Consider the following 12989-nt stretch of genomic DNA (forward strand, 5'->3'; position numbering starts at 1 on the left):
TTGTTCATCTAACTCTACCCCTTCTATCTCAGAACCATCCAGGGATCCAGGAAGGTAGGCAATGAACTATGCCAGTTAGACCCAATTCGTCCAGAATTTGTCCTAAAGACCAGAAAAATGATTGGTCATAAGATAACTACATGTGATTAAACTATAACAGGTGTGTATGGTAATATGGAGACTGAAAATAGAGAGTGAGAAATAGAGACAGCCAGGACAGACAGACTTGTGAGTCCCACAGCTGCCCGGCATCATTGGATCATGACGAATTTCTATAGGCAGTACCAGATTATGTGTTCCTTTATAATAAACCCCAATTATGGCTTAAGTGAGTCACTGAAACCCAAAGCAATGAACTGTTTTCTTAACATTCCACCCAATATAGAAAGAACAAGCAGAGTTCGAGCTGGAAACTTTTCCCCCAAATCAAAGTTGGGGATCTTGGTTCTGTCCTCTTCCATGTCTGTTAAGACACATGAGTTGAAATTGTTCTTGGTAGTTAATCCTTTTTTTTTTATTATTTTATAAGAGTACATTATTAAAGCAATTCCTTTCAACAAGTTCTTGGAGGACAGGGAATTTGGAAAGAGCATTCTGGTTTCTGAAGTTATTAGTGTTTATTTCCTAAATAAGAAAATAATGCCCATGTTATGGTACTTAAGATAAATGTACATTTGATTTTAAAAAGAGGTGATAGAGGGTGTTGTATGCCATGTTTAAAAAGTTATTCATCCATTCAGCAAATATGGATCAGCCCCTACAGAGGGCCAGGAATTTTCCTAGGACTCTTATTTGAAGAAACACAAAAATAAATAGTATTGTGTTTGCTTTCAAGGAGTTGGGGGAAATTGAGAAGTGAGTAAGGGCAACCAAGACACTGCACTAGAGAGCATGAAGAGACAACAAATTAGTAGTCAGTTTATTCGGAAATAGTGGCGGCCTTCAAAGATTCTCTGGAGAAGGTGATTTCTGAGTCAAGTCCTGGAAACTGAATACAGATAGACACTGGGAATAGGGTGGCCAGGGAGTGGCACAGTGCATTCTGGGATATGGGAACTGAAATCAGCGCTGCAGGCTCCCCAGTAGGGGACTGCAGTGTGAAGAGTGAGCATAGACTGAAATGAAAGAAAAGAGACAGGCAATGGAGATGGTTGAGAACCTAAGGGGCCATGCTAAGAAAACTGGGTTTTATCTTGTAGGCAATAGAATACTATTAAACATTTAAAGCTTGTTTTATAAATTTTATTCCAGCAGCAGTTTTGAGGGTGGTGAAAGAGGGGACGCGTGAACCTTGCGGGAGACCGTGGCACTGCCCTAGGCCAGAGAACAGCTTCTCTCCTATAGGGGACCTTGATGGTTAGAGAATTATGCATGGATGTGTTTTCCTCAACTTAGTCATACTCTGATGACTTACTTACTTCTACAGGTGTGGTCTGGCTGGTGGCAGTCATCGTAGGATCACCCATGTGGCACGTGCAACAACTTGAGGTAGACTCCAGCTGGGATTGATAATCATATTGTTGAAAAATTTTCTCACCCGCCTTCGTTGTAATTATTTTCCTTCCTGCAGGAGCAATACAGCAAATTTTTATGACCTCAAGTATTTCACTGGAGGTCTTTCAAGTAGAATAAAACAATTTTTAAAGGTTGATTTTTCTCTGTTTTATCTAGCTCTTCTTGATATATTGTTAGGACTATAATGCTTAAAATACAATTTTTAAAAACTACACGGGTCACTTTCTACATTTTCCTGCAAGCCAAGCATGCTTTTCCCAGTGCCCCCAAATGTTTTGTTACATTTTAGGAATTGAATGATTGCTCTAGGTTTTTCTTTTAGTTTTCAATCACATAAAAAAATTGTAATAAATTGTCTACTTAGTTGACTCTCCTTCAGAAGTCATTTCTTACCTGCCTCCTATTCAAGACACATTGAAATTCTGATTGGAAACATGTTAGGAGATCATCTTATTCAGCTTGTCTCCTTTCCCCACACCTTTGTCTGACAGGCCCAGCCATGCGTGGGGATTCACAGGAAGGAGAGCACTGAGTTTGTTTTAGGCAGGCCAGCCTGTCTGTTAGGGTGGACTTCAACATGTCTTGGATAGGTGATCTACCCAGATAGCAGTCTTCAAAGACAGCAGGGGGTTGCTTGCATACTCTCTAAGATAATTTTTAAATGATTTATCCCTTTATATCTCTTAAAATAGAGATAGGCAAACGTGAAACTTTACTGTCCATGTCATGTAATCCTCAAGAATAACAAATGAGCCTAAGGTAAGATAGCACTTAAAAAATAGCCTGATTTTTTTTTCATGTAACTGATTTTTTGAATGAGCTGAACTCCATAGGTGAGATGAGAAAGTAACTTTATTTTATACCTTGCTACCTGTAAAAATGCATCTAAGGACTTTTTTAGTCTGCTTGGTGAAATATCATGGATGAAAAAATCTTGAGCAACTCTTCCAGTCAGATAATAAAATTTCTCTGGTCACTTTCACTCACAAGAATAGTGTGAGTTCGGTTATTAAATGGTCCTGTTCAGTACTACAGTTACATAAATCCATACTCTTATTTAACCAGTTTACAATTTTCCCTTTCCTCGGTGTGAATAGTTTTCAGGCCCAGAAATGTGAAGGAGTTATGATCAGCTTCTTCTCTATTTCCTCTTCTTGTGTTTATTTTTCTCTCCCTGTCCCCCATACTATTCTCTGCCTCTCTTTCCTCAGAAGCTAATGAGGAGAACAGGGAAAGGAAGGGACAGATGTCACTGGAATCAGTGCCCTCTAGATGTGGTGGTATTGCCCGTGACTGATTATTTGCTTCAGGACTTCTCAAAGACAACAACACTGAGACCTCCAGCCGGCTGGCAAGGAATCATGCCAGCTCCCTTCTGCGGAGGCTGCCCTTATCTTCAGCATGAAGCCCAGACTGATGAAGCCCTTTTATAAATGACTCACTCTAGTCCTGAATGGTGTGGTCCATTTCTAACCCATAGAAAACAAATATACCCATTTTTAAATAAAATAAAAGTGTTTTATTTTATTTAATATAGAAAAAGTATTTTTATATATTTTAAAAATACTCTAAATATTTTTTTGAAAGCCACTGACTTTATTGATCTAAAAAACTTTACAACAACAGTGACTGTTCTGCCAAAAAAGGAGCCAAATGTTATCACATGGACTGAAAGTGAGGGTGGGGGTGAGGGATAGGGCCAGGAATCCATTCAGGAAAGCCAGTAACTGTCATCAGGGAACTGGCAAGGAAAAAAGGAACAGGGAGGTATGCAAGAGCGAGAATCCAAAAAAGTTGAAATGGTTAGGGGAGGAAACTCCCAAAGACCCTGGAGTACATCGGAGATGATTACGACAATAGTAATCTTTTCCTTTGTAGCGGACAGGGGAGGAGTCCCTACTCAGCTGCAAACTCTGGATGAGGGCTGGGGATTGAGAGCTTCCCAGAGAGCATCACAAGAAGGCGTCACACACTCTCGAAGGCATCCCTTGGCCACCATCTCAGTCCCAAATTCTATTAGGACAAGCAAAGACTTCCTGAGGGTATGCTCAGATGGTTTTATGGAAAATTTCAGATCTTCACTCTTCAATTTCAGATTTTCTATTCTCAAACTCAAACTTCTTGAAATTTCCACTGCCTAATATCATCCTGAGCTTGCAGGGAGTCTGAACTTATCACTGGGATGATACAAAGCACCCTGCCTTCAGCATTTCTCACCACTGCTCTCTGCTTCACTTGCACTGGGCTCTCTCTCATGAGTGATGTATTTGTCAGTTTTCAGGTGATAGAAGCAACGAGATGGTTGAGTTAAAATTGTCATTGCTCCTGCCTCCTTACTGTATGAAAATGGGAATTCACAACTTTGCAACACCAATCAAATACCTTTTTTCTCTGCCAGGCTTTACCCTGAATAGAAATATATTTAAAAGAGAGAGAAGCACAAAGCCTTGCCCTGGGTTTAGGATGCGTTAATCAATGTGGCTTCACTGACATCAGTCATTTGAATTATATCTTTTTCTCGTGCCCCGGGGTAAGAGTCAGTTTGGGTGAGAGATGTGACTTCTGGATGTTGGGAGAAGGGTGATTATGAAAGAGGAAGTGGGAATGAGGACCCAACATGACACTTCAACCTTGGGGACAAGAATTTTAGAGAAGTGTATGTAAAAAGAAGATCTAAAATTGAGGATTAAAGATCTGACATTTTCCATAAAACCATCTGAGCATGCCCTCAAAAGTCTTTGCTTGTCCCTAGGGCTATGTGAATCTGATCCAAGACTCCCAGTCCAGCATGCTCTTAGATATGTCAGTCCATGGCTCCCTGGTCATTGGCCCTTGCAGGCTTTGCTTCCATGGAGTCAGAATGAATGTATTTAACATTCTATTTCCAGAGAGTTTGAATCTTGAGATTATTCTGCAGTAAGTGTTATTCCTAGTTGCATTTGTAAGTAACTCCTAGGTCAGAACTTGAATTTTCTTACCTTTGAAGAGTAACTAAAAAGCTGCTTTTCCACATTCAATTCACATTGAAGATTGGTGATAAAATTTTCTGGGAACATAGGCAGAAATACATCTGAGATCTAAGGATTCACCTCCATAATGAGTAAAATAACAATAGTTTTGGTGACTTCTCTTGTTTTTATTCCTGTTACCCAAAAATGCGACTTTTGAATATGCTTTAAATATTTAGTTTGTTCTCAAAGTAGCCTTTAAGGCACTATCTATTATTTATTATTGTTATTAATAATGCTTTTGAGTTTCTATGGTGAGTCTACTAGAAATAGTATTAATAAACCAGAAGATACAATCTGAATATTTGTATATTTCCAGTAGTTTGAATCCCAATTTCTAATTCATCTCAGGATAAAAGCTGCCAGTTGCCTTTTTAATAACTTTCCAAGCAATCTGATCATTGTAATACATGAAGTAGCAGTAACAAAATACAGCTTTCAGTTTTTCAATTGAAAGATATCTCACGCCTTGTCAAAAATCTATCTCAACAATTGAAGGAGCAAAATAATTTAATAACAAACTAGCTAGCATGTACTGCCAAATATTTTTCAATATATACTTTGGCAAATGTAATGCTGTTTCAGTCAATTGAAAACTTGTGACTAGTGGAAATAAAAGTTGAGAAAGATAAAAAATGAAAGTAAACAGGCTGTGAACCTGAATTCCGTTTAAAATAGAAAAGATGGTATAAAACTCTTAAGAGCTTAAGCAGTGAAGTGGAAAACAACATAAGAACAATGAAAAATGTACATTTAAAATATGTACTGGGGACAAATTTGAAAGAGCTTACAAAATGTATTACTGCAATACTTGGCTGATTTCTGTTCTTTTGATGCTGACTACTGGTTCTTTTAACAAATTATTCTTATTATAAAGATCAAGTATGACTTCCTATATGAAAAAGAACACATCTGCTGCTTAGAAGAGTGGACCAGCCCTGTGCACCAGAAGATCTACACCACCTTTATCCTTGTCATCCTCTTCCTCCTGCCTCTTATGGTGATGCTTATTCTGTACAGTAAAATTGGTTATGAACTTTGGATAAAGAAAAGAGTGGGGGATGGTTCAGTGCTTCGAACTATTCATGGAAAAGAAATGTCTAAAATAGCCAGGTCTGTTTAATGAAATATTTACCTCTTTAAAATATTTTTAATTAGTTGTGCTGGAAGGGATGGTTGCCAGGCCTCTCAGAACCCCTAGGTAATTTAGTCAAAGCAACCTTTGTAATTCAAATTTAGGGCATGGACTGACTTTAAACTCTTGAAGTTTTACATGTGGCAGAAAGAAAGAACAAGCTTACCAGCTCACAAATCAACCTGGAAGTTACAGCTGTACGTAGAAACTGACTTGGAATTTAGAGCATATGTGATGTAGTAGGAAGACTGTGGGCTGGTGTCAGAACTCTGCGGTCCTATGGGTACTCTCTCTGTCACTCACCAGCCATGAGATATACATCAGTCTCACTCCCGAGGCTCTGCTTTCCTCATATGTACAAGGAGCATAATAACATCCATTCTTACTTAATCCCACCCAAGGATGATGCTAAAAGACATGAGATTGATCTGTATGAAAATCTTTTGGAAACCGAAGCTTGTTATTTATTTTAAATTGTTATTATTGATTTATTTTTACCTAAGGGCTTTGCTTTCTGATTTTATTCATTAACAGAAATTTTAAAACACTACTTACTGCTATGGTACTTGTAGTCCATATCATTTATTTAATAATCTACACTGAATGATTATTAGAAACAAAGCAAACAGAACCTTAAATGGAGGAGTCTGGTGATTTGGTGGGATTTTATCATCTTTCCAAGTGTGCAGTGATCCCTAGTGCTCTAGTGCTTAGTTTGAAGAAAGAAATCCTTCCTCTCAATGAACAGGGGCCCCTAGACTATTTAGCACCTTGGGACCTATTGCTAAGTTGTTTCCTCTCCTTTCCTTGGAAGAAAGAGCTGCCATTGTAATAAAAAATAATGGGCCAGGCCTGGTGGCTCATGCCTGTAATCCCAGCACTTTGGGAGGCTGAAGTGGGTGGATCACCTGAGATCAGGGGTTCAAGACCAACCTGGCCAACATGGTGAAACTCCATCTCTACTAAAAATACAAAAATTAGCCGGGCGTGGTGGTGGATGCCTATAATCCCAGCTACTTGGGAGGCTGAGGCAAGATAATTGTTCGAACTCAAGAGATGGAGGTTGCAGTAAGCTGAGACTGTTCCACTTCACTCCAGTCTGAGTGACAGAGCAAGACTCCATTTCAAATAATAATAATAATAATGAGATAAGTATGAGTTTTTATAAACTTAAAGCACCATGCAGATGTATAGAGCTCTTGCAGATGTAAATTCTCTTTACAGATGTCATGGAGAAAATTAGTTTGAAGACCTGGTTAGTCATATTGTTAAGATATATCAGGCTGGGTGTGGTGGCTCACGCCTGGAATCCCAGCCCTTTGAGAGGCTGAGGTGGGAGGATTGCTTGAGCCCAGGAGTTTGAGACAAGCCTGGACAACGAAGTGAGACCCCCCATCTCTACAAAACATTTAAAAATTATCTGGGTGTAGTGGCATGCACTTGTGGTCCAAGCTACATGGGAGGCTGAGGTGGGAGGATCACTTGAGCCCAGGTTGAGACTGCAGTGAGCTATAATTGCACCACTCCTATACAGCCTGGGCAACAGAGTAAAACTGTCTCCAAAAAATCAAGATATATCATATAGATGTGCATTTTAATTCTATCCCTGGAGCTTCTCATATTTCATTTTTCTTTTTTTTTTTGGTAGAGCTGGAGTTTTGCCATGTTGCCCAGGCTGGTGTCAAACTCCTGGATTCACACAATTCACCTGCCTTGTTTTCCCAAAGAGCTGGGATTACAGGAGTGAGTCACTGCACCAGACAAATATTTTATAAATGTTGATATTTTACTACCACAAGAATGAAGGCTCTTTAATATAAAGTAAGAGGTTTATATTGAAGTCAAAGAAGTTAGACTTCCTAAATTCACATCCAAAATACAGCCCTTACTAGCCATCCAACTCTGCAAGTTAATTAACCTTCTGGGTGTCTCAGTTTCTGCATCTATCAAATGGCTTATTGTGAAAATTAATGACATAATTTATCCCATGCATCTAGCAGAGTGCCATATTCATAATGAGCAGACATTCAAAGAACATTTATGATATGGAAAATATTAGGATGGGAGTGACGTCAATAGGAAAGGATGATAATCATCCCACAAATAACCTATCATGAACCTAATGTAAAAATTACATTTGAGTGGACTAGGCTCAGACTTTAATAGCATTGCTATCGGTTTGGCACATTTGCCAAGGAGAAGTTAACTAACACAGTGCTTCTTTCTGGGGGTTAGGAAGAAGAAACGAGCTGTCATTATGATGGTGACAGTGGTGGCTCTCTTTGCTGTGTGCTGGGCACCATTTCATGTTGTCCATATGATGATTGAATACAGTGAGTGTTTGTCATTCTCATTTGATAGACGTTCTCATTCATTTCTTGCTAGAATAGACAGTGAATCCTAGAAATGTGTCACTGTTCACTTGGATAATAAAATACCTAACATTTCATATGTTTTTTTCATGTCTTCAAGATCACAAGGTTATTATGTATGTGGTAGGTCATTATGTATGACTATGACTAAATCTTTAATAATGACAGAAGATAAAGAAAAATTTGAGATTCCTTTCCCATATTACTCCTTCTGTTCTCCCTAAGCTATTTAAACTTTGGGAAAGGAGTGATATTCTATGAGCATTCCCTATTTAGAACCCTGACCTGAACAGTCAGACCTGCGGTATATTCTCTCTGATAGCCCAGGACTTACCACGGTTCTCAGCATGATTTTGTTTCTGTAAGGCCAGTGAACATTTAAAGGGTTACTGCTGCTTACAGCTTACATGAAGCTTGGAGTTATCAAGCTGCAATGCTATGAGCCCCCTACTATGTGTTAGACACCAGGCTATGCTTATAAGCCGAGATTCTCTAAGTGAAGACTTAGCACAAAGGTTATTTTTATTCAGATATCAGATGCCTCTCCCAAAATGACCTTGAGAACTTTTGACACCTTTAGCTACTTATACAAGTGTAAGTCTTTGACAGGTGACAAACAGAAGTTTTATTTTATGCTCATTAAAATACATGTACATTCTAAAATATTACTTTATTTCAGGTAATTTTGAAAAGGAATATGATGATGTCACAATCAAGATGATTTTTGCTATAGTGCAAATTACTGGATTTTCCAACTCCATCTGTAATCCCATTATCTATGCATTTATGAATGAAAACTTCAAAAAAAATGTTTTGTCTGCAGTTTGCTATTGCATAGTAAACAAAACCTTCTCTCCAGCACAAAGGCATGGAAATTCAGGAATTATGATGATGCAGAAGAAAGCAAAATTTTCCCTGAGAGAGAATCCCGTAGAGGAGACCAAAGGAGAAGCATTCAGTGATGGCAACATTGAAGTCAAGTTGTGTGAACGGCCAGAGGAGAAAACAAAGCTCAAACAACATCTTTCCCTCTTTAGGTCTGAACTGGCTGAGAATTCTACTTTAGACAGTGGGCATTAGTCATAACAATATCTTCATAATTAATGCCCTTCAGATTCTAACCCGAAGAGAAAATTACTTTGAGCAAAGGTCAAATACTTATTTTATTCTTGAGATGATGACGAGAAGGAAATAAATCATGTTTCCATTAAAAAATGACACTAGGCTGGTCCAGGTGCAGTGATGTTTACAACCAACTGATCACAACCACTTAACAGATTTCTGTGTTCCTTCTTCACTCCCACTGCTTCACTTGATTAGCCTTAAAAAAGCGACATGGAAATACAATTTTGAAAAATTGGTAAACCATACTTTTAAGATTATTTCAGTGGATTTTAAAAAATCTCGTACAGCAATCAGTGTTTTTAGCTAGCAGTTTTTCTCCCGCACAGTCACTGTAATGTGACTTTCTAGGTATTACTAGATTGGATACAAAAATAACTTAAAATTATATGTTCTTTCTTGAAAATTAAGTTAATAGTTCAAGGCTGTAATGTAATTTTTAGTGCACTGTTGAAATTAGGCGATACAGTCTCCTGGAGATAAGGTCTGTGCCACATCATAGTCAAAGCAAAGGGAGAAGCAGCCAAGTGACAGATGAACGAGACTTAGAGGAAGATGCCTGTACTGGAGCTATAGTTCTGCCAGTTACCTTGCTGCCTTGCTGTGATGACTGGCAAATCACCTAACCTTTTTAAGACTTCGTGTTTTCCTGCATAAACTGGAGGTGATACCTCCTCCACTTCATGGAGTTGCTGTGAGAACAAACTCAGATTTGAGCAAACAAGCCCTTTGAACTCTAAAGCAGCCTCAAGCTCTGATGCATTATCACAACTCCCCATGTCTCAGGTCTCCCCTTTCTGTTCTCTTTTCCTTTCTGATACTTTCCCTGACCCCTGCCCAACTTTCCCCTCATTCCTGTATTGTAACTGGTTTCTCTAACCAAAATAAGCAAGTTTAGGGAGCCTCATTTCTGTGGTATATTTAGGCAAAACTAACTGTCTCATATGGTTATCTTTTTAAGCCCCTTATTTTCATCCATAGGATTTCTTATATAAAAGGAATTTTCTGTGTAGTTAGTAGATGAGGGTATGAGTCAACTCCAGCCCCACGAAATTGTACTGTGCCCAAGGCTGACCTTCAAGAGCTGGGTGAGGAAGAACAATAGAGTTCCCCAATCATATTCCTTCCCCCAACCTCCCTGAAGTGCAATCCCTGTCTCTTCAATCTTCTCTCTGGATCCCAAATGTCATGGATACAGAGGCCACCATCACAGCTCTCTGTAATTTTCCTTTCAACAGCTAAGATTCCTAAAGTCCAGCGTCTGCCTCACAGCCAAAGCGTTTATTCTGCTTCCAGTTTTCCAGCACTTATTCTCTTGACAGGTAATAGAAAGGAAGAGAAGCTTAAGAGTTTATAGGACATTTTACTGGTAAAGCTTTAAGATTTGGGAACCAAGGACCTAACTGTTGGGATCTTCAAGATACAAATATTTAATTTTATATGTGTCAGTGAAGCATGCATGAAAAAGACAAAGATGAAACAGTGTGTAGTATTAGGAAAAATTGTCAATATGACACTGCAAAATTCACAAAGAGAAAAGAGAGACTGATTATTTGATTTCTACTGAAGTGGACTAATTATGGGTTATTTATATAAATTGCCTGTCGTGTCTAGTTATCCTATGGCAAAACATGATTATCATTAAACACCAAACCATTAAAAATGAATTGGATTCACTGATTTTGGTTATTCTTAGTCAGTAAATATTCATATAATTCTTTCTACATTGATGCTCTAAATATGACTTAATGAAAAACAGATAAATCAACACTGTTATTGACCATGTAATTACTAAGATTCGAAGCTTCTTTTAATTCCTAAATATTTAGATACTAGGTAATAATGTAAATATTTACTGTAATATTTCCAGACATCTTATGAAAGCTTTTAAAAAATATTTGCTCGCATTGCATTAAAGCTGTTTTAGAAACAGAAGTAGTAATAGCACACTTTTTTGGTCCTTTAAAAATATCATCCCTCTGCTCTGTTATAAAGGTTCAAAAGGTAAATATGGGTCGATCTGTTCCTGAAAATGTCCTACCATTAGCCAGAGAATCTCTAAATCCCATCTGGACGTTGAATCCAGACACTGATGTAACACAGCCTGTGAGTCCACATAGAGTTCACCCTGGATTTGCAAAATGAACCCTGACTACTGCCTTTTCTTCTATTTTCCCTGACTTCACAGTCCTCTGAGTCTTATACTCCCTTTGTCTTCTACTCAGCCATCTGATTTTTTCCACTTTTGTCTCTGCCATAGGCTGTCTGTCACTCATTTTATTCATCTTATTTTCCTTTACCTGGTGCTTGAGGTAAAAATTGAAAGGCTTTGTGGATCCAGGAGGTAGGGTTTGGAGTGGTACAGAATACTAGTTTTTCATCTATTAGCATTTAGGCAAACCATATGTGAAAACAGTAAAAAGGTACGTTTCACTGCTCAGACCGCTGAGCCTTTTATTTCATTATGGATCACTGTGCCAAAAAGAGGTCAGTATCTTTTCTCACAAATCTCCAATAAGCATATGAAAAGCTGCTCAACACCAGTAGTCATTACAAATGACAAAACAAACAACAGTAATACCCCCAGAATAGTTAAAGTTTAAAAGTGTTGGTAAGGATGTTGAGCAACTGGAATTCCTGTGGCGGGTGGGAATATAAAATGACACAGCTACTTGGGAAACAATTGACTGATAAATTGAATGGTTATTCTACATTCAATTCCATTCCTGGACATTTTCTCAATAGGAATTAAAACACATGAATGCTCATAATTCGTAATCACTAAAAACTGGAAATAGTCCAGATGTTTATCAACTGGTGAATGGATAAACGAATTGTGGTAAAGCAATCCAATTGAATATGACTTACTGACAAAAAATGAATTAACTATTGATACATGGAACAACAAGGACCAATTTCAAAAGTATTCTGCTGAGTGAAAGAAACCAGCCAAAAAAGACTGTATGCTCTATGATTCCATTTACATAAAATTCCAGAGACAACAAAATTGTAGGAATGAAAAATGGGCAGATGGTTGCCAGGGGCTAGTAGTTAAGTTTAGGCAACTGAATGCAAAAGACAGTGACTTTTTTGGGTGATAAAAATGTGCTATCTCTTGATTTCAGTAATGGTCACTTGGCTTCAAACATTTGTCATAATTGATTAGATTTCATACATTAAAAGGATGAGTTTATTGTATACAACTTATATTTTGATTTTTAAAAATACATTTCAAAAAGGAATTTCATTTTGCAATGTAAAAATGTCAACTCTTCATACTGGTTCCTTGACCCGAAGAAGAAAAGTATCTATAATAAGAAAAGCCTAGTGAAGGCTTCTAAAACTGCCCCACCCACCACCACCAGTCAAGAGACTAAATTAAAAATAATATTTTGGCCCTGGAGGAGCAACAGAGATTGTTGCTGCTCTCAGAGGTTTAAATGATGCTGCGTATATACCCACCATATCTTCATTTGATTCACTAGAATGATTCCTGCAAAACCTAGATGGATCGTAATACATGACACAGACTGCCACAAACAAGTAGTAGCCCTAAGAGCTGTGCTGCGCTGCATGTGGTATCTTTACTGGAGCAGATTACCACAGCCTCTAGTATGCTGTATGCAGCTATTGATCAGACCAATGCTTTGTGTTCAATGTCTGTTAAGAAGGAGAATAAGCAGTAATCTACATTCACAACATTCACATGTAATAAACAACAATGTAGATTCTATTGTCTTTTTTTTTTTTTTTTTTGAGACGGAGTTTCGCTCTTGTTACCCAGGCTGGAGTGCAATGGTGTGATCTCGGCTCACCGCAACCTCCACCTCCTGGGTT

The 12989-nt window shown here is 38.1% G+C and overlaps 1 protein-coding gene across 1 annotated transcript in view; it reads left to right on the forward strand.

Moving 5' to 3' along the window:
* QRFPR (pyroglutamylated RFamide peptide receptor) overlaps positions 1-10819 on the forward strand; it is a 54251-nt gene extending 43432 nt beyond the window's left edge. The window contains exons 3-6 of the mRNA XM_002745437.6: positions 1427-1488; positions 5401-5636; positions 7894-7991; positions 8710-10819. Coding sequence (XP_002745483.3) covers positions 1427-1488; positions 5401-5636; positions 7894-7991; positions 8710-9110 — 797 coding nt within the window. The 3' untranslated portion in view covers positions 9111-10819. The remainder of the gene's footprint in view (positions 1-1426; positions 1489-5400; positions 5637-7893; positions 7992-8709) is intronic.
* The last annotated feature ends 2170 nt before the right edge of the window (positions 10820-12989 follow it).

The sequence above is a fragment of the Callithrix jacchus genome, chromosome 3 (genome assembly GCF_049354715.1).
Source record: "Callithrix jacchus isolate 240 chromosome 3, calJac240_pri, whole genome shotgun sequence".
Taxonomy (NCBI): domain Eukaryota; kingdom Metazoa; phylum Chordata; class Mammalia; order Primates; family Cebidae; genus Callithrix; species Callithrix jacchus.